The following is an 18,838-nucleotide window of genomic DNA, read 5'->3' as shown; positions in this document are numbered from 1 at the left end:
GCGGGTACTGAGACAAAGAAAGTTGATGAGGTGATAGAAGGTGTGTGGAGGGTTGTGGGAAGTCGATGGCGAAGTAACGTGGTCGGTCCACGTGCTCGAGTGACCAGGGTACACAGACCTTTGCACCTGGAGCACAGGCCTGCTCAGTGTTGAAGGAACTCTGGAAACAATGGTCCAAACATACCTGTTTCTGTGGCCATATACCCTCAATATTCCCAAACTACCCTCGAATTTTAGGAAATGTTATATTTGGGCATGGGAGAAAATAAAAGAGAGATTTTCATTATACCAAAGAAAAGTTCTTAGGAAAGAAACCAGAAATTAGATGAAAAGCCAGAATGGAAACTTGCCCCAGGCTCCTTCTCAGAACACTAAACTCAGAGCAGGCTGACGCTTGGCTGAGCACAGAGCTGGGGCTCCGGACACTTACTCTTGCAGAGGCCCGAGTCCCGGTAAAATGCTGGCGCACACCGCTCCACACAGGCCCCGCCCTGGAGAACGAAGCCCTCGGTGCACTGCAGGCAGTCCGTCTGCAGAGGCCCGCTGCACGCCCCGCAACTCCAATGGCACTCTGGAAAGAAAGCTCACGTTAGGTCAGCTTCCTGTCTGTCCCGCACCTAAATTATAAGGATGCTGCCTGCAGCTGCCTTGCAAGGAGGAAAGTGAAGACAATGTAAGAGATGTCAGATAAGTAGGTTCTCCTTATACAGTCTGAATGCCTCTCTGAAGTTTAGTGCTTCCTAATTATGTTAGACATGAGCATGTATGGATCGCTCCGGGCTCCTGCAGGGCCTGCTTGTCAGCGGGCCGCTGAGGAGCCAGATCTACTGGACTTTATTCCATGGGCCCTGAGTTCTTTATCCTTGAGCCACACGTCTTCCTGCAAGCCTGCTACAGGGAGTGGCCAGTGTGCTCCATAAACCTAATCTGGACCTCCTCCAAATGCTTGAGGGGAAAAGGATGTCAGAGTGTCCACTAGGTATATGTGCTGTCTCCACTGAGACCAGTTGCGGGACTCTCTACTTCTCAAAAGCCAGGTGCTGACTAATACGAGAGAAAGAACCAACAATGGTAGAATTAAATGGGGCATAAAGGAACTGTCCAGAAATAAAGGGCTTACTACAATAACAGAAGAGCTCATGTAGAGCAGAAGAACTGACTCGTTCCCATGTCCTTTCACTTGACAAGCACCTGCAGGATCCACAGCAGTGAATGAGAATATAAAGTGATATGTGTAGGCCCTGCCCTCAAGAAGCTTATACTCTAGTGGGTCCCAGCCATAGCTGTGCACGCAGATAACCCAGTGGGATTGTTCGAAATACAGGCGATCAGGCTCAACATCAGAAATACAGTCAATCTCAGGGGTTGGGTCCGGAGAAAAACATGTTGCTGCTACTGTGTTTTTACTGTGATTGTTGTAGTTGTTGTTGCCATTGTTTTTAATGGCCCTGGCAGTTGATACGCACTGAGAAAACTCATGTTTGAAAACCAAGTTCTAGCTGATAAGGTATGTCCTTCGTGTGTGGAAGATGGGACAACGTGGCATGGTCCAGTACTTGGGCTTCGAAGTCAGGTAAGTCTGTATGCAAGTCATGGCTATGCCACTTTGTCCCTGCCTGTCTCACACAGCCTCCTTAGCCTCCGTTTCTGTGTCTGTAAAGCAGGAATGAGAACGGTACCTTTTGCATAAGGCTGCTGTGATGACTGAATGAGATAATGAATGTAAAGAACTCAGCACAGTGCTTCACACATAGCAACAGCTTCATAAATATTTGCTGAACTGTTTATCTTGGAGAACTATCTCTGCTGGGTGCTGCCTCACCCGCCTTCCCTCCCTGCTAAGAAGCTGGGGAAACCTTTCATTAGTCACTTTTCTCTCTTCCTCGATGCAATATTTCTAAGTCCCAAGGAAGCAGGTAAATGTGCAAGTCAGTACATGTGCTTCCATGAAGATTTATGAAGTTAATCTCACTCATTTATTTGGCTGAATCAGTCCTGAGGGGAAATGACTAACACAGAGCCTTGAAAACTGCCAGCATGGTTATGAAATCATTTCTAACAGGGAGGATTTGTGATAATCTTGTTTTTCACCGCAAACTAACGACCACTGGTTAGGAGGGAAAAAAAATACCAAAGCTTCTGTGGTCTGTAGCACAGCGGACCACCTAAGTTGACAACCAAGTAGACTTTCTTGGAATGGAAAGTGTGCGGTATTGCAAAGGCTTAAAGCACCCCGAGTTTACTTGAAAGATGATTGCCCTCTGTATCTGAGCCCTAGCTTCTCTGGCAGATCTGGAGATAGAGAGGGAAATGTAGAATGGGTGAGTGGAGAAGGGAATAGAGGGGAGCAAGGAAAATCCATTCTTCAACTCCGCTGTTCCTCTGGCGGAGCACTGGTATTCAAAGAGCAAAAGCCCCTAGTATTCCGGCCACTGGAGAATAAAGAGAAAGGCAATTGGTTTTTGCCATTATGAAGTCCTTGAGAACAAGGACTACATCTCCACTCATTTCAAAATGTTAAGCAGAGATGAACAAATCAGATACAAGTCCTGTCCTCATTAGGCGAAGAGTCTAGCAATCTCGAGTTATAAATGCAAGTGCCTACAGGGCCCAAGGATTACAGGTAATACAAATCCCCGAAGTAGGCCTGGTATGACACAAAAGGGAGAGGTGAGGACGGTGGGGACATGCAGAGATCATGCTCCATCCAAAAGAGACAACAGCTACTCTTCTCCAACCTCCTGCTGCATTCTGGGCATACAAATCCAGTTTTGCCAGAACTTCTGAATTTTCAAAAGAAATTAAAGATCTCACTTTTTGTACGTGAGGTTTTCTGATCTTTAAAAGGCAAATATTAAACATTTTTAAACACTGGAATATTTGGCCCACCAAATACAACCTGAGGGTTTCTAGTTTGCCGCCCCTGGCCTGGTTACCAATACCTTGCACAATATCTGGCACATAGTAGGTGCTCAAAAATATTTGTTTAACAAATACATTTTTTCACCTCCCTAATCAAACTTCTAATGAGCAAATGATTACACGCATGCATGCATACATATGTAATAACTTCTTGCTATTATGAGAGAAAGTGTAAACTTATGATGAGGGTTTTCCCCATGTAGGGGATTGAACATCTACAGTAAATGGGCCGGGCATCACTGAGTAAAAAAACGTTGTATGATTCAGGAAGAGCTTTACCTTTGCATGCCTTGGTGGAGAGGTCAAGGTAGTACTGTGGGGCACAGCTCTCAAACTGACATTCCCCAGAGAGCAGGACCTTGTTTGGATCTTGGCAGGAGGTACAGCTGGCCTGTGAATCGCAGCTTCTGCAATGTGTGTTGCATGCTGAGTGGGTAGGAAAAGGAAATGACCAGATGATTACAATTGCAAATACTGGAGTGCTGATCAAACCTAGACAGATGCTGCAAAGAAACGAAGCCATGCTCCAAGCTCTTCTTTAATTACGGCTCATAGCCCTCCCCTGTGATCAGCAGAAACAGAAAATGTTAGTCTTACTTTCCAAAATAAAAATGAGGGTAATGTTATCTTCCAGAGAAGATAAATTATAAACCCAAGAATGAAAATCCCACACCTAAATTGCCTTGTGATTCAGAAAGAGAATTTATACTTAGTCCCAGATCTCTGAAATGACAGGCAGGAGTTTTATTTGAACCTCACATCTTAAGGAATCAAGCCCCCTATAGTTTACGATGTAGACTCAGATTTTATGTGATGCCAAGATTAAAATTAGGCATCAACTTTATTATAGAGCTCAAGAAATATATTTTAAGATACAAAGGGCTTTAAGATGACCTGGCTTATTGATTTGCCCAGTTATGATTCTCAGTGGCCACTAACTTAATTCAGGCATTCATGAATGATCCCCAAAGCTGGTCATACTTCCACCTTCCCCAATTCAGCAAGTGGCATTTCTCCATCTACTCCATCTTCCATCTACTCCAAAATAGACCTGGGAGTCTATTTTGACACCCCCCCCCCCACCTTTTCTCACTCCCACTCACTCACTGGATCTTTTTAATTGAACTCTCCTATATAATCCTCAGAATTTTTTGCTTTTCTCCATATCCATGAATCCAAGCCATCATCATCTCCTGCTGGTCCACTGCCATAGCCTCCTAATGAGTTTCCCCAAATCTAAGCTGACCCCTTGCCATCTGTTTTCCATGTTTCCACCACAGTGATATTCTTATTCATACTGTTCAGGCTTCAGAGGTCAATTTCATCTATGAACTCGTATTTTTCTTGAATCCTGGAAGATTTTCAGCTTTCATTTATGCAAATACTGCTCCTCCATCATTCCCTTTATTCTTTCCACCTAGAAAACTTAACACACATATTTGGATCCTCACAGTATAAGCCTCCAAGCCTCTTGTCTTTAACTCACATTCATTCTTCAGTCTCTTCTTCAAAAAGCCTTCCCTGACTCTTCGGTCTAGAATAGGTCTCCCAGTTACTGCTTTTATAGCACTCTGTACATTTCTTTCACGCCATATATAACAATTTTCACTTAAGTGATTATTTAACATCTGTATCCTTTAAGCTGTAAGCTTCATGAAAGCTAAAACCAGGTTTGTTTTGTTCCTTGCAATAATGCCAGCACCTAGCTGGTTATCTATCATTTCATAGGTGTTCAGTAAACAGTTGTTACACAAATGAAAGAAGCCAGATATTTTAATTATATATACTCAAGCACTAGCATCTCTGCTCATTCTGAAATCTTCTCTCAATATAGTTCAGAGGAAAAGTCTGGTAATCAGGTGAGTTTTAGATCTATGGGATATCAAAGCATGAGGCACAAGACAGGAAAATTACCTATCTGTAAAGTAGAAAGAAAGAAAAGCCTCTTATTAGAGTATGCAGATTTGTAATTAAAGATCCCAGGAAAATTCCAGATAGGAGTTTCAGATAATTTGGAAATAATTAGAAAAGAATATTTTAAGTGTTGGAAACTTACATGACACTAAACTTTTATCCATTTTTAACCAGTATTTCTACACATGGTGTATCTTAATTTTGGCCAAGTGTTCGATGCCAATCCCAAACATGAGCGGGTCTAGTAGCTGCAGGTAGTTCTGAAGATGGTTGAAATGCATACTCAAGAAGTGATCAGTGAATCTTGGTAATTGGTAAAAGAAATGTCTCAGTCTTATGATCAAGTCTTACATTTTTACTTGATCAATATTTGTATTAATAACTTTAATGAAAACAAAGATGCCATGCTAATGACATTTAAATATGCCATATATACCTATGCAGGAAACACACTAGTTAAGTTTTACCAGATGAAAGAATAATGACTCAAACTTACTTTAGCCAGTTGAAGCAATATGCTAAAAGTACTCAGATGAAATAAGTAAAACTGTAAGTCCTGCATTTATGTTCCATAACAAGTTACACAAATAGAGGATACCAAAAACCTAGATAGCAATTCCATTAAAAAAGGATCTGAAAATTTTAGTTGATTAAAAGCTTACTAAAAGTGTTATAAGGTTACTAGACAAATGAATGCAAGCTTAAGCTGAAGAGCCTCCATGTAAACTAAATGTCGGCGGAACCGCTGCTTGACATGGAGCTGCAAGACTGGGTCCCAATGCCAGTTCTCGGGCTGGGTCACAGTCAGCGCACAGCCTAGTTTCCTGGAGTTTATTTCCTCAGGCTCCTGTCTGCCTCCAGGTTCCTGAATCCTTTTATTCAGTCTTTCATTTCTTCTCGGCACCTCAGTGTAAAACTCAGCCCCTTCACTGACTTCCACAAGAAGTGGATTCACTTTGATCATCTTGAAACATTAAGAGAATTTGGAGGGATGCAATAATGCCACACTGAGAAGCCTGGGCCTCCCACCATTTCTCTCTGAACCATTCTTCCTCTCTCATTTAACCCCTTGCCCTTCTCCAGGGCAATCCACAAATGACCTTGTCTTGCTCAGAGCAATTCTGCACATACCAAAGCCCCTTAGGGTCTCAGCTTCCATCTTCAGAGGATTGTGGGTAAGGAGCATTTTCTCCAACCTATGATATTCAGACCATACAAAGTATCAGTCCTATTGCAGTTATGTTGGTATGACCACATCTGGAGTAGCAGGTGCAGGTCACCAACCTCATGGAAAGTGGACAGTGAAGAATATGAGTGGACCAGAAACCAGCAATGGAAGCAGGGAAACTGTTTGAACATCATTCAAGGAGGAAGGGACCTCCCAGCTTGTAAAGTCCATTCTCCTTCTTAAATAGGCTTGTTTTCTACTGCAGCTCTGAGAGATGGTCATCCATTTCTGTTTAAATATGCCATTGACTGCAATTCTGCCTGGAGCAGAGAAGTCCAAGTGGAAGACAGCACTGAATTTCAAACCTTTAAAGGTAATCATATGAATGAGGGAGGACACTTATTCTACATTGGTATGGCAGCGGGGCAGAGGAGGGGGGGTAGTTCTAGGGCCAATGAGAAAAAACTGTCAAACAACTAAACAACTTCCACCCCCCAAATATAGACCCAGCTTCCATCCTCTACTCTAGAAGTTAGTGAGGGTGCAAGGCTGGATCGGGTAGCCCTGGAGTCCCCCTCTTACTCTACAGTACTATGATTTCAAGTACTGAGAACCTCATTAATCATCTCCTTTTTAAAAAAAGTTCCCATCTTAGTTGGTCATCCTTAAATTTTAGAGCTCAGTGAATAATTTCTAAGGGTTTCCTTAACCAGAATCCAGACAGCTCTTCAGCTCTGGTTATTAATGCCTCTCCTTAATACTGACTGTATTTCCTTAAGAACTCTTGGATGCACACTTTCTAAAATTGTCAGGCCCATAATTGTCTATAATGATGAGATTTATAAAAGGACATTGTTGATTTTTTTTTTTACATACTAGAAACTCAGATATCCCAACTTAGGGTCATGCTTTAGTCAATCTTGGAAAGAATGAAACTTAAATTAACCTAAAAACAAAGGTTAGGAGATTCATATTTTAATGGAAATAGCCTATAAAATCCCATTTACATGTTATCATAGCAAATGCATTTGTGTAGAGATTATCCTGTACCAATGCAAAAGCTTCCCAGAAGAAAAATATTTCAATGCAACCTATTTTTGTCACCTGTACTGTACATAAAACATTCTATTTTTCCTTTTTATGGAATTTATTGGAGTGACACTGGTTAACAAAATTATACAGGCTTCAGGTGCACAGTTCTACAGCACATCATCTGTACACTGCATTGTGTGTTCCCCACCCCAAGTCAGGTCTCTGTCCATCACCTTGTATTCCTACTGTACCTTCCTTCACCTCCCTACCCCAGCAATCACCACTGTTGTCCCTGTCCATGAGGTTTTCTCTCTTTTTTTCTTTTTTGCTTAATCCCTCCACTCCCCTCATGCAGACCCCCTCCCATGGAGAAAGCTTCAAGTCTGCTCTCTATCTATGAGTCTGTCTCGATTTGGCTTGTTGGTTCAGTTTGTTCATTAGATTCCACATATGAATGAAATCATATGGTGCTTGTCATTCTCTGACTGGGTTACTTCACTTAGCATAATGCTCTTCAGGTCCATCCATGCTGCCGTGAAGGGTAATATTACCTTCATTTTTACAGCTGAGCAGTATTCCATTGTGTAAATGTACCACAGGTTTTTTAAGACTCATCTACAGATAGGCACCTGGGCAGCTTCCAAATTTTGGCTATTGTAAATAACAATGCAAAAAATATAAGGGTGCATATGTTTTTTCATATCAGGTTTCTTCAGATATATTCCCAGAGGTAGAATCACTGGGTCATAAGGCAGCTCCATTTTTAACTTTTTGAGGTAGCTCCAAACTGCTTTCCACAGTGGCTGTGCCAGTCTGCATTCCCACCAACAGTGCACAAGGGAACCCTTTTCTCCACACCCTGAACAACACTTGTTGCTTGCTGACTTATTGATGATAACCCTTCTGACAACTGAGAGGTGAGACTTGATTGTGGTTGTAATTTGCATTCTCTGATGATTAGTGACCTCGAGCGTCTTCTCATGTCTATTGGTCATCTGTATGTACTCCTTGGAGAAGTGGTTACTCAGGTCCTTTGTGCTTTTTAAGTGGATTGTTTTGGTGTTAATAGTTCTTTATAAATTTTGGATATTAACCCCTTATCAGATGTATCATTAGTGAATATGTTCTCCCATTCAGTGGATTGTCTTTTCACTTTGTTGATAGTTTCCTTTGCTGTGCAAAAATGTCTTAGTCTGATGTAGTCCCATTTGTTTTTCTTTTGTTTCCCTTGCCTGAGGAAACACATCAGAAAAAAATACTGGTATGAGAAAAATCCAAAATTTCACTGCCTATGTTTTCTTCTAGGATTTTTATGGTTTCAAGTCTTACAGTTAAGTCTTTAATTCACTTTGAGTTTATTCTTGTGTATGGTATAAGAAGGTGGTCTAATTTCATTTTTTGCGTGCATTTGTCCAATTTTCCCAACACCACTAACTGAATAGACTATCTTTACCCCATTGTATGTTCTTGCCTCCTTTGTTGAATATTAGTTGACCATGAAGGTGTGGGTTTATTTCTGAGCTCTCTGTTCTGTTCTATTGATCTATGTGTCTGTTTTTATGCCAGTACCAGGCTGTTTGATTACTATGGCCTTGTAGTATAGTTTGATATCAGATAGCATGACTTCTCCAACTTTGTTTTTCTTTCTTGTGATCATGGTCACTATTTGGGTCTTTTGTGGGTCCATATAAATTTTTAGAATATTTGTTCTAGCTCTGTGAAATACGCCATTGGTGTCCTGATAGAAATTGTGTTGAACCTATAGGGTGCTTTGGGTAGTATGGACATTTTAAAGATGGTAATTCCCCCTATCCATGAACATGATACATGCTTCTACTTATATGTATCTGGTCAATTGTTTTCTTCAGTGCCTTATAATTGTCCAAGAACAGGTCTTTTATGACCTTGCTTAAATTTATAATTTGGGTTTTTTTTTAATGTTTATTGATTTTAGAGAGAGAGGAAAGGAGAGAGAAACATCAATATGAGAGAAAGACACCAATTCATTGCTTCCCATATGTGTCCCAACTGGGGATCAAACCCACAACCTAGGTATGTGCCCTGAGCAGGAATTGAACCACCAAACTTTTGGTATATGGGATGATGCTCCAACCAACTGAGCCACACTGGCCAAGGCAAGATTTTATTCTTTTTTGAAGGAATTGTGAATGTGATTATTTTCTTAGTTCCCCTTTCTGATAGTTCATTATTGGTATATAAAAATGCAACTGACGTCTAGATATTTATTGAATATCCTGCTACACTACTGAATTCATTTATCAGTTCTGGCAGTTTTTTGGTGGAATTTTTAGGGTTCTCTTCATGTCATATGGAAAACAATGACGGTTTTACTTCTTTTCCAATTTGGATGCTTTTAATTCCTTCTTCCTGTCTGATTGCAGTACTGTGGTGAATAAACATGGTGAACGGGAACATCCCTGTCTTACTTCCAGTCTTAATGGGAACACTTGTAGTTTTTGACCACTGATTATGATGGTGGCTGTGTCACATATAGCCTTTATTACATTGAGGTTCATTCCCCCTATTCTTATTTTGTTGAGAGTTTGTGTCATAAACAGGTGCTGGATTTGATCAAATGCTTTTTCTGCATCTATTGATATGATCAGGTGGTTTTTCTCTTTTATGTTGGTTATGTGGTATATCACGTTTATTGATTTGTGAATGTTGTACCAACCTTGTATCCCCGGAATAAATCCTACTTGATCATGGTGCATGATCTTTTTAATGTATTGCTGGATTCAGTTTGCTAATATTTTGTTGAGGATTTTTAGCATCTAAGTTCCCAGAAATACTGGCATATAATTTTAATTCTTTGTAGTGTCTTCATCTGGTTTTACAATTAGGATAATGCTGGCCTTCTAAAATGAGTTTGGGAGCCCTCCCTTCTCTTGAATTTTTTGAAATAGTTTGAGAAGGACAGGCGCTGGTTCTACTTTGAACATTTGGTAAAATTCACCTGTGAAACCATCTGGTCCAGGACTTTTGTTTGTTGGAAAGTTTTTGATTACTGCTTCAATTTCACTAGTTTTAATCTGTCTATTCAGATTCATTCTTCCTGATTCAGTATTGAAAGTGTTGTATGTTTCTAGAATTTATCCATTTCATTCAGATTGTCCAATGTATCGGCATATAGTTGTTCATAATATTTTCTTACAATCCTTTGTATTTCTGTGGAGTCACTTGTTACTTCTCTTTCATCTGATTTAATTTATTTGTATCTTCTCTCTTTTTTTCCTTGATTAGTCTGGCTAAAGTTTCACAAATCTTATTTACATTTTTCAAAGAACCACCTCTTAGTTTCATTGATCTTTTTTATTTTTCAACTCTATTTTGTTTATTTTTGCTCTAATTTTCATTATTTTCTTTCTTCTACTCACTTTGGGCTTTGTTGTTCATTTTCAAGTTCCTGTAAATGTAAAGTTAAATTGTTTATTTCAGATTTTTCTTCTTTCTTGAGATGGGTCTGTAATGCTATGAATTTCCCTTTTAGGGCGGCTTCTTTTGTGTATCTCATACAGTTTGGATTGTTGTGTTCTTATTTTCATTTGTTTCAAGGTATCTTCTGATTTCTTCCTTGATCCCATTGTTAACACATTCATTATTTAGTAACATGCTATTTAGCCTCCGTATTTTTGTGTGTTTTTCAGTTTTTTCTTGTGATTGATTTCTAATTTCCTAACATTATGATCAGAGGAGATGCTTCATATGATTTCAATATTCTTAAATTTATTAAGACTTGTTTTGTGTCCCAACACAAGATCTATCTTAGAAAACAGTCCACATGAAGTCGAAAAGAATGTATATTCTGCTGCTTTGAGGTGAAATGCTGCTAAGATATCAATTAGATCCATTTGATTTAGCGTACCATTCAAGGCTGCCGTCTCCTTGTTGATTTTCTGTCTCGAAGATCTATCCATTGATGTTAATGGATAGATCAACTATCCCCTACTATCACTGTATTGCTGTCAGTCTCTCCCTTTATGTTTACTCAGATTTGCTTAACATATTTAGGTGCTCCTATGTTGGATGCATAAATGTTTACAAGGGTCATAGCCTCTTGTTGGATTGTTCTCTTTATCATTATGTAGTGTCTTTCTTTGTTTCTTATTATTATCTTTGTTTTAAAATCTATTTTGTCATATATAATGATTGCTACCCCAGCTTTTTTTTCTTTCCATTTGCATGAAATATCTTTTTCCATTCCTTTACTTTTAGTCTGTGGTGGGTATCTTGTAGGCAGCATATATATGGGTCTTATTGTCTTATCCATTCTGCTACCCTATGTCTTTTGATTGGAGCATTTAAGCCATTTACATTTAAAGTGATTATTGATAAGTACATATTTATTGCCATTTTATTCTTTTCAACATGTCCTTTTGTTTCTCTTTCTCCCTCTCCTCCTCCTCCTTCTTAAAGCGGGTCATTTAGGATTTTTTCTAATACTGGTTTGGTGGTAATAAAATCCTTTACTTTTTTCTTGTCTTGGAAGCTCTTTATCTCTCCTTCAATGTTAGACAATAGCCTTGCTGAGTAAAGAAGTCTTGGTTGTAAGCCCTAACTTTTCATCACTTTAAATATTTCACGTCAACCATTTCTGGACTGACATGTTTCTGTTGAGAAATCAGCTGACAGTCTTATGGGAGCTTCTTGTAGGTAACTAACTGTCTTCCTCTTGGGTTTTTTTTTTTAATTCTCTCCTTGTCTTTCACCTTTGCCATTTTAATTATGATGTGCCTGGGTGTGGACCGCTTTGGGTTCATCTTGTTTGGGACTTTTGGTGCTTCCTGGACTTGTGTGTCTTTTCCCTTCATCAGGTTAGAGAAGTTTTTGGTCATTATTTGTTCAAGAAGTTCTCAATCCCTTGCTCTCTCTGTTCTCCTTCTGGTACACCTATGATGCGGATGTTGTCATGCTTCATGTTGTCTCATCTCTATCTTTTTAAGTTCTTTTCTCCTTCTGCTGCTCCAAGTTTTTTTCTACTTTGTCTTCCAAATTGATTAAATCTTCTGCTTCATCCACCCTACTGTTTATTCCTTCTAGTGTATTCTTCATTTCTGACTTGTTCTTTTTTATGGTTTCTATGTCCTTTTTCAGGTTGTGGTAGTTTTGACTAAGTTCCCTGTAGTTCTCACTAAATTCCTTATAGTTCTCACTAAGTTCCTTGACCACCTTTATAATCATTCTTTTGAATTCTATATCTAGTAAATTGCTTGCCTCCATTTCATTTAGCTCTTTCTTTTCTGGAGATTGCTCCTGTTCTTTTAACTGGGGCATGTTTCCAAGCATTTTTTTTTATTACAAAAGTAAAGAAATCTTTCATCAGTCCAAAAGGAGTTTTTCATATTTGGTATTTCGTCAAGTGGTGCAAAATTATGAGTTCCATATAACTTCATTTCAAATGCAATTCCTATCAGCATCACAAACGAATACCTATCTTTCTGTCTATAAAATAGTTATATCTTTTACAGCTTGATTTGTCTTGCATTCTAGCTGACGCTGATGATAATGATAACAATATCAACAATAGCTATACTGAAAGCTTATTTCTGCTAGGGTCTATGCAATAGCATTAGATGTATGTACTATTATAATTCCCCTTTGATAGAAAAAAAAAACCAAACCCTGAGGCTTAGTGATTCATTTACTTGCTCAAGGTCACAAAGCTAGTAAGAGGTAGGATGTGAACTCCAGTCACCTAACTCTAGAGACCATTCTCCTAAACAATACTTTATAATTCCTTCAGTACAATATTTCTGAGGACATAAAATTGAAATACCAGCACTGTATTTGCTAACTGTCATTTTCAAAGTGAGAAAGTATAACAATTTTTTTTTTTTTGCAAATGACACTTCAGTGATCAAAATAAAGTAAGCCATCTCAGCCTATTTTCAAGTGTTCCTTCATCTGTGAAGGATTTCCTAATTCTTTTCCAGTCAGATTTGCCCTTTCCGTAATTTATCCTAACTCTTTGTTTTGTTTGACTTAGGTAATTGATCATATTTTGACTTATTTGAAAAATAAGACATCTATACAAGTAACTATAATGTAAGACAAAATGACTACTGTTTGGGCAGAAAAATAAATGTTTTGTACATGTCAAGCATTGTACATTGTCAATATTCAGCAAATACATGTCAAAAACAAATTGAATCTAGAGAAGTGCTTAGGTCATTGATTGTATCCTGGAATGAGCTCTGCTCAGGATCTTGTAATTGAAATGCTAAGAAAAACCATAAGGAAATAGACTAACACTGTTATTTTTTAAATGAGATGACCAGAGAACAGAGAGATTTAATGACCAGCTCAAGATCTTACAGCTGGTATTTGAAAAGGAGATCCCCAGCCCAGCACTTCCAATTAGGCTCATATATGAGTTAAATCTGATTTAAATCTGCTCATGGCACCCATATGCCATTTCAGATTAATTTTCTTCCTTTTATAAATGTAAAGGCTATAGGTAAGGATGTGGAAGCAAGACTCCTATTTCTTTTGATGACCCCAGAAGAGCAGGAAAAGAAAGAAAGTTCATTTTTAAAAACCTACGCTGACAAGCATGGTTGTCATCGAGGTAGTGCCCTGGGAAGCAGGTGGTGCTGCAGGTTCCAAGGTGGGATAGAACGAGGTCAGTGTCACATGAGGAGCAGGAGAAGGGTCCTCTGCCCTGACAGGTTCTGCAGGAGGGGTGACATTCTGCAGAGGGAAAAGAGACACAAAGAGAACCTATGAAGACAAACTCCTTCCCAAAGCAGCATCCCAAGTGTTGTTCATAAAAGCCCCAATGCTGAGAGCATTAGCTGGTCTGATTTATTATTTCACAGTATTCTCCCTGCTCGCTTGCTCTCTCTCTCTCTCTGTGTCTCTCAGCCTTCTCAGTTATTACCCCAAAGAGAAGCTCACAAGGTACTGCAGCTCCTGTGTCCAGCACTTACTCACTTTTACAAGCTCCTTCCTCTGCATAATATCCAGAAGGGCAATCAGGGACGCAGTGGTCCCCCAGCAGCAGGTACTGGGTATTCTGGCACCTCAGGCAGATGCTCCCGGTGTTGTGGAGATCAGCTGCACATTGCTGGCACAGAGGGTGGCAATCTGAAGAGGCAGGGGGACATGGAGAAGGCACAGATGATGTGAGCACCAAGTCTCATCGCTATGCCAAAGGGCAGATGGAATTGCAATGACCACTGCTGCAGCACAGACAGCCAGAGCAGCCCAATGGCAGTATATGGCACTAAAGCACAAGCTTGGGACCTGTACAAATTGTGCATTTGAGGTTTTTAGCAAATGGCCAGGCCTGGCACAGCAATTGAGTTTTCATCCCTTTCCAACTGAACAACCTTCAAGTTCTAGGGCAGCATGTGACAGATGCTTGCTAGGGGAATACAGAGAACTGTCTGAGTCACAGAAACAGTATCATCAATACTATCACCAGTTCCCCAAGAGCTCTCAGAATCTGAAGACAGAATGCCCCCATTCCCAGTGACCCTTAGCTGTGATCTGAGCCCTCATGTGGCTCCTTCTCACACATTTGGTCTTCCAAAGTCAGTTATATGAGTCTTAGGCATTGGTATGGAGGGGCTGGAATTAGTAAATCGTTGAGTTGAGTGGGTAGAAAACTTTAATTTTTAATTAGAGGTAAGTATATGAAGAAGAGTTATGAGTTGAAAATTCATTTTCGTGACACAATACGTAGCTTGCAGAAGCTCTGATGTACTGATTATGATTGAAGCTCTAAGACAAATTATGTGGTCTGGTTAGCACTTTCTCTTGTTCTCACCCACATAATAGTCATCCTTTAATTAAAGAACTTCATTGCGTTAGTCTCCCACTTAGGTAAAACCGTCCTCTGTCCTGCTTTCAGTGATAATTACCCTTTAAGTCCTGTTTACCATCCTCCATCTCAAAGGAGGAAGAAAACTCACAAATCCCAAATGACCCACCAAAATGAAAAAGGAGTAAAAGACCTAGGAAAGAGAAGGCAGAGTTCTGCTTACAGGGCCTTCCCATCTTCCCCATAAGCATTCGAAGCCCTATTTGTATATTTGCTAATGTCCCACTCAGGACCAGCTACGTCTTGTTTCATCTCCAAGTCTTGTAGACAGAGACTGTGACTTCTACAGAGGGTTAGACTAAAAAATCCTGTCATTGAACAGATTGCCTGCCCCCTGAAATATGCTAAAATAGGTCTTTCTCTCTATAACCTCAGTGATATATTTTCTTAACTGCTGATCAGCTGAGATGCTTCTTCCCTGGGCAAGAAGCAAATTTCAGTCCCATACCCGGCACCCACTCATCTGCACAAGGAGCCGTTCTAGAACCATTCCAGCAGTTTAACCAAAATTGTCCTGTTCAAAAACGCTGGCTCTCCGATCAGCACGCCAACTAACAGCCCCTGACCTTTCTCTGAACTTTGGCAGTTTCAGGTTACAAGCAGCCTTTTGCAAGTATCAGGAATAATTCTGGATATCCTAAAAGCCAAACTAAGCCTCCTGATAGCCCTTCAGAGACTTATAAAGGAAATTGACTGTATCGAGAGAAATATGATAAGAAAGCTATTTGCCCTGATTTAGTGTATGGTTTCCACACAATACCAACCCTTTTGTTCTCTTTTCCTGCGCCCTGCTCACAGCACCAGGAGCAGCTGCACATGTACAAAGGGGAGATTCAAGAAGCTTCAAAAGATGCTGGAGCAAATGGAGGAGACTGTGTTTTGTGATCACCTTAATAAGTGGGTACAGGTTAGGATTGGAAACCCAGGAAACATTACTGATTCAAGGTGCCATTATTTGAAAGGTCGTGACCTCTTCCTCTTGAAAGCAAGCGCTCACAGAGACTTCTGGGCTCAGGCAGGCATCAACAAGATCTGCAGGTGCTCAGAGATCTGAAAACTGGTTAGATCTTACTGAAGTTTTCTCTACTGTGCAATTAGAGAAATGAAAAAGAATAATCACCCAGGAGATGCTTTGAAGAGAAAGTAAGCAGACTTCGGGAGTATTTTGTGGGTACAACAAATAAGTATTTATGGATTTGTCTTATCTTAAGGATCGCTAGAAGCTGTTGAAAGGAGGCATGTAATGTGTAGTAATTATTTCTAAAGGAAGTTAGAGATGGGCTACAGTTGCTTCTTTCCACCCTTGTGACAGCTGCTTTTAAACCCTTACTGCTCTCCTCCAGCCAGCACCCGCCGGCCCACCCTTCCACCCCCTTCCTCCCAGGTTATTCCATCTCCTACCCATTCAGCCCATCAAGTATGGGCACTTCCAATTCCTCCCTGTCCGCTGCAGAACATCTATCTTTACCCAATTTTATTTCATTTCTTCTCTCACAGAATGAAATGACTAATTCTTCCACCTACATTCGTGACCAATTTCCAACATTATTTGAACGATATTGTACTTTCCTTCATCTCTATTTACTTTCCTTGACCTCAACTTCCAAACATGCTGTACACCACCTACCACACAAAACATTTTTCTCTACAACCACCCCATCTCTGGTCATGGCTTCACCTACCACCCAACTTCTTTGCCTCCCTAACTCTTTACCTCACTGTAATCTGCCTTTGACCTCCTCAGTCTGACTGGCGTATTGCCCTTGTAAAGATCTCTGACCACCTCTTATGGCCTCCTGGGATTCCAAACCTACCTGAAATCTCTGCAATACATGGCATTTCAGGCCACCCTTCTCCTACCCTCCTACCCCTCTAGCAGGCTTTATTCTGCGATTCCTGGTCCTTGTTCTCTGCTAAGAAAGGTAGAGGTTCCTCACAACCCTCAACTTGTTCTATCTGCCTAGCTACCATAGTTTTCGGACTATAAGACACACACCCCCAATTTGGGAGGAAAATGGGGGTGTGCCTTATAGTCCGAATGTAGCTTACCTGGCTCGCTGGGGGGTGGGGGGGGCAGTGGAGCGGGGTTTTTTCCCCCTATTTTCCTCCTCTAAAACCTAGGTATGTCTTATGGTCTGGTACATCTTATAGTCTGAGAAATACAGTACTTCTCATTCTCTGGAGGCCTTAAACTGGACGTGGCAGTTTGCAGCTACCAGAAGCCAGTGGAAAGGGCTCAAGTGTGGTAGAGACTCCGAACTCTCAAGGCCCTTGCTTCTCTCCATGGTTCCATGGTTAAGTCTTAAGACATATCACATTGAATGATGGAGTGAGTACACAGAGGCAAGAAGAAAACAATTAACAACACCTGAAAATATAAAATAATCAACTGCAGGCTGCCCCAAGCCCCACATTAATCCAAGTTTATAGTTTTACCCACACAGGTAACTATCCAAGTCTGTGAAGTTGAACTCTCTAACTCTTCTTGTTCACTACCTGCATTCACACCTTATTCATTCATCCATGCTTTAAAAAGTCATACTAAACACCCAACCCCATGCATAGATTCAATCTGAGTGGGTCCTCTGGTAATACATTCATGTAAACCTCTGGTCCCAACTCTATCATATACAAGCCCTCAACAGAAGACCACTTACATAAATATGCTCTAAAGTTAGTCTGAAGGTTGACTGAGTTTTATTAAACCAACCCGAAAACAAACATAAATTCCTAAAGCCTAAGAAACACTTTTGCCTTGAGAGGCTTGAAGTCAAAATCACCCCGTAGGAGAGACTTCATTGGGAGAGCCCAACATGAGTAATGATGTTCAGGGAAAGAAGCCAAAAATTGAGCAACAAGGGCTTGAGGGTTAATACCAGCGTTCTGACTTACAATCAGAAAAGTGTAGTTCCCGAGGGCAGACTGGAGAACTCAGGCATGACAGCGCACAAGTGGCCAGTCCCCGGGGCACCAGCAGCAAGCATGCTGCAGGCTCAGGCCCGGGGCTCCACTGTGACCTTCAGGAGAGGGGCTGAGTGGGACTCAAACAGGGATCTGGAGGGTTTATTTTTTCTGGCTACAAGGTGAGCCATGAAAGAAAATATGAAGAACATTTTTACAAAGTATAAATAAACATACAAATCACCCTAAGTAGACCCTTCAGATAAAATACTAACATTGACATTTTTCTTAGTTCTTTTTCTATACAGTTTTACATATGTATATGTTAATAGATGAGATATTAAATGTTGTCATGTAATCTATTTATTTTTACTCAATGCCATCAGCATTTCCATATGTCATTGGGGACTCTCTGTACATGTTATTTTTAAGGGCTGCATAATATTTCAGCATTGAATAAATAAAAATTTGCCATTTTTTTTACAGCTTCAACATTTACTTCCAATAATTAGAGCCATGATAAGATCCCTGTACATTTTAAATTACAGTTGATCCTTGAACAACATAGGGGATGGGGGTACAGACCCTTCTGCAGTCAAAAAATCTATACATAATTTTGACTCTCAAAAAACTTAGTTACAGTCATCCCTTGGTTTCCATGGAGGATCGGATCCAGGACCTCCTGTAGATACCAAACTCTGAGGATGCTCAGTCCCGAATCTATGATGCATACAGTTGGCCCTCTACATCCTTAGATTCCCAAACATGGATCAAAATACTACTTTTGTTATGCAGTGGTTGAGTCTGCAGATGCAAAACTGGAGACATAGAGGGCTGATGGTGTATTTATTAAAAAAAATCCATGTATAAGTGGGCTTGTGCAGTTCTAAAACCACGTTCTTCAGGCTCAACTGTATTTTGTAAAAGAGAATGTCAAAACCGTATAATTCCTACTATTACTATAGCTTACATTTATTGAGTTCTGATATATATCAAGCACTATACTAGTTATTATAATATGTAATCTCACTTGAAAATATAAAATAGGCATTGTT

General features: G+C 40.2%; 1 protein-coding gene across 3 annotated transcripts in view; it reads right to left on the bottom strand.

The window, feature by feature from the left end:
- The window catches only part of FRAS1 (Fraser extracellular matrix complex subunit 1), a 423,027-nt gene that overhangs the window by 153,062 nt on the left and 251,127 nt on the right, over nt 1-18,838 (bottom strand). For all 3 annotated transcript variants that reach the window (XM_024577139.4, XM_053922841.1, XM_045184911.3), the window contains exons 21-24: nt 13,991-14,143; nt 13,601-13,747; nt 3,202-3,348; nt 431-571 (exon numbers count right to left, since the gene is read on the bottom strand). In XM_024577139.4, the coding sequence (XP_024432907.2) occupies nt 431-571; nt 3,202-3,348; nt 13,601-13,747; nt 13,991-14,143 (588 nt within the window). The remainder of the gene's footprint in view (nt 1-430; nt 572-3,201; nt 3,349-13,600; nt 13,748-13,990; nt 14,144-18,838) is intronic.

The sequence above is a fragment of the Desmodus rotundus genome, chromosome 4 (genome assembly GCF_022682495.2).
Source record: "Desmodus rotundus isolate HL8 chromosome 4, HLdesRot8A.1, whole genome shotgun sequence".
Taxonomy (NCBI): Eukaryota; Metazoa; Chordata; class Mammalia; order Chiroptera; family Phyllostomidae; genus Desmodus; species Desmodus rotundus.
This window is presented reverse-complemented; position numbering and strand designations above follow the sequence as displayed.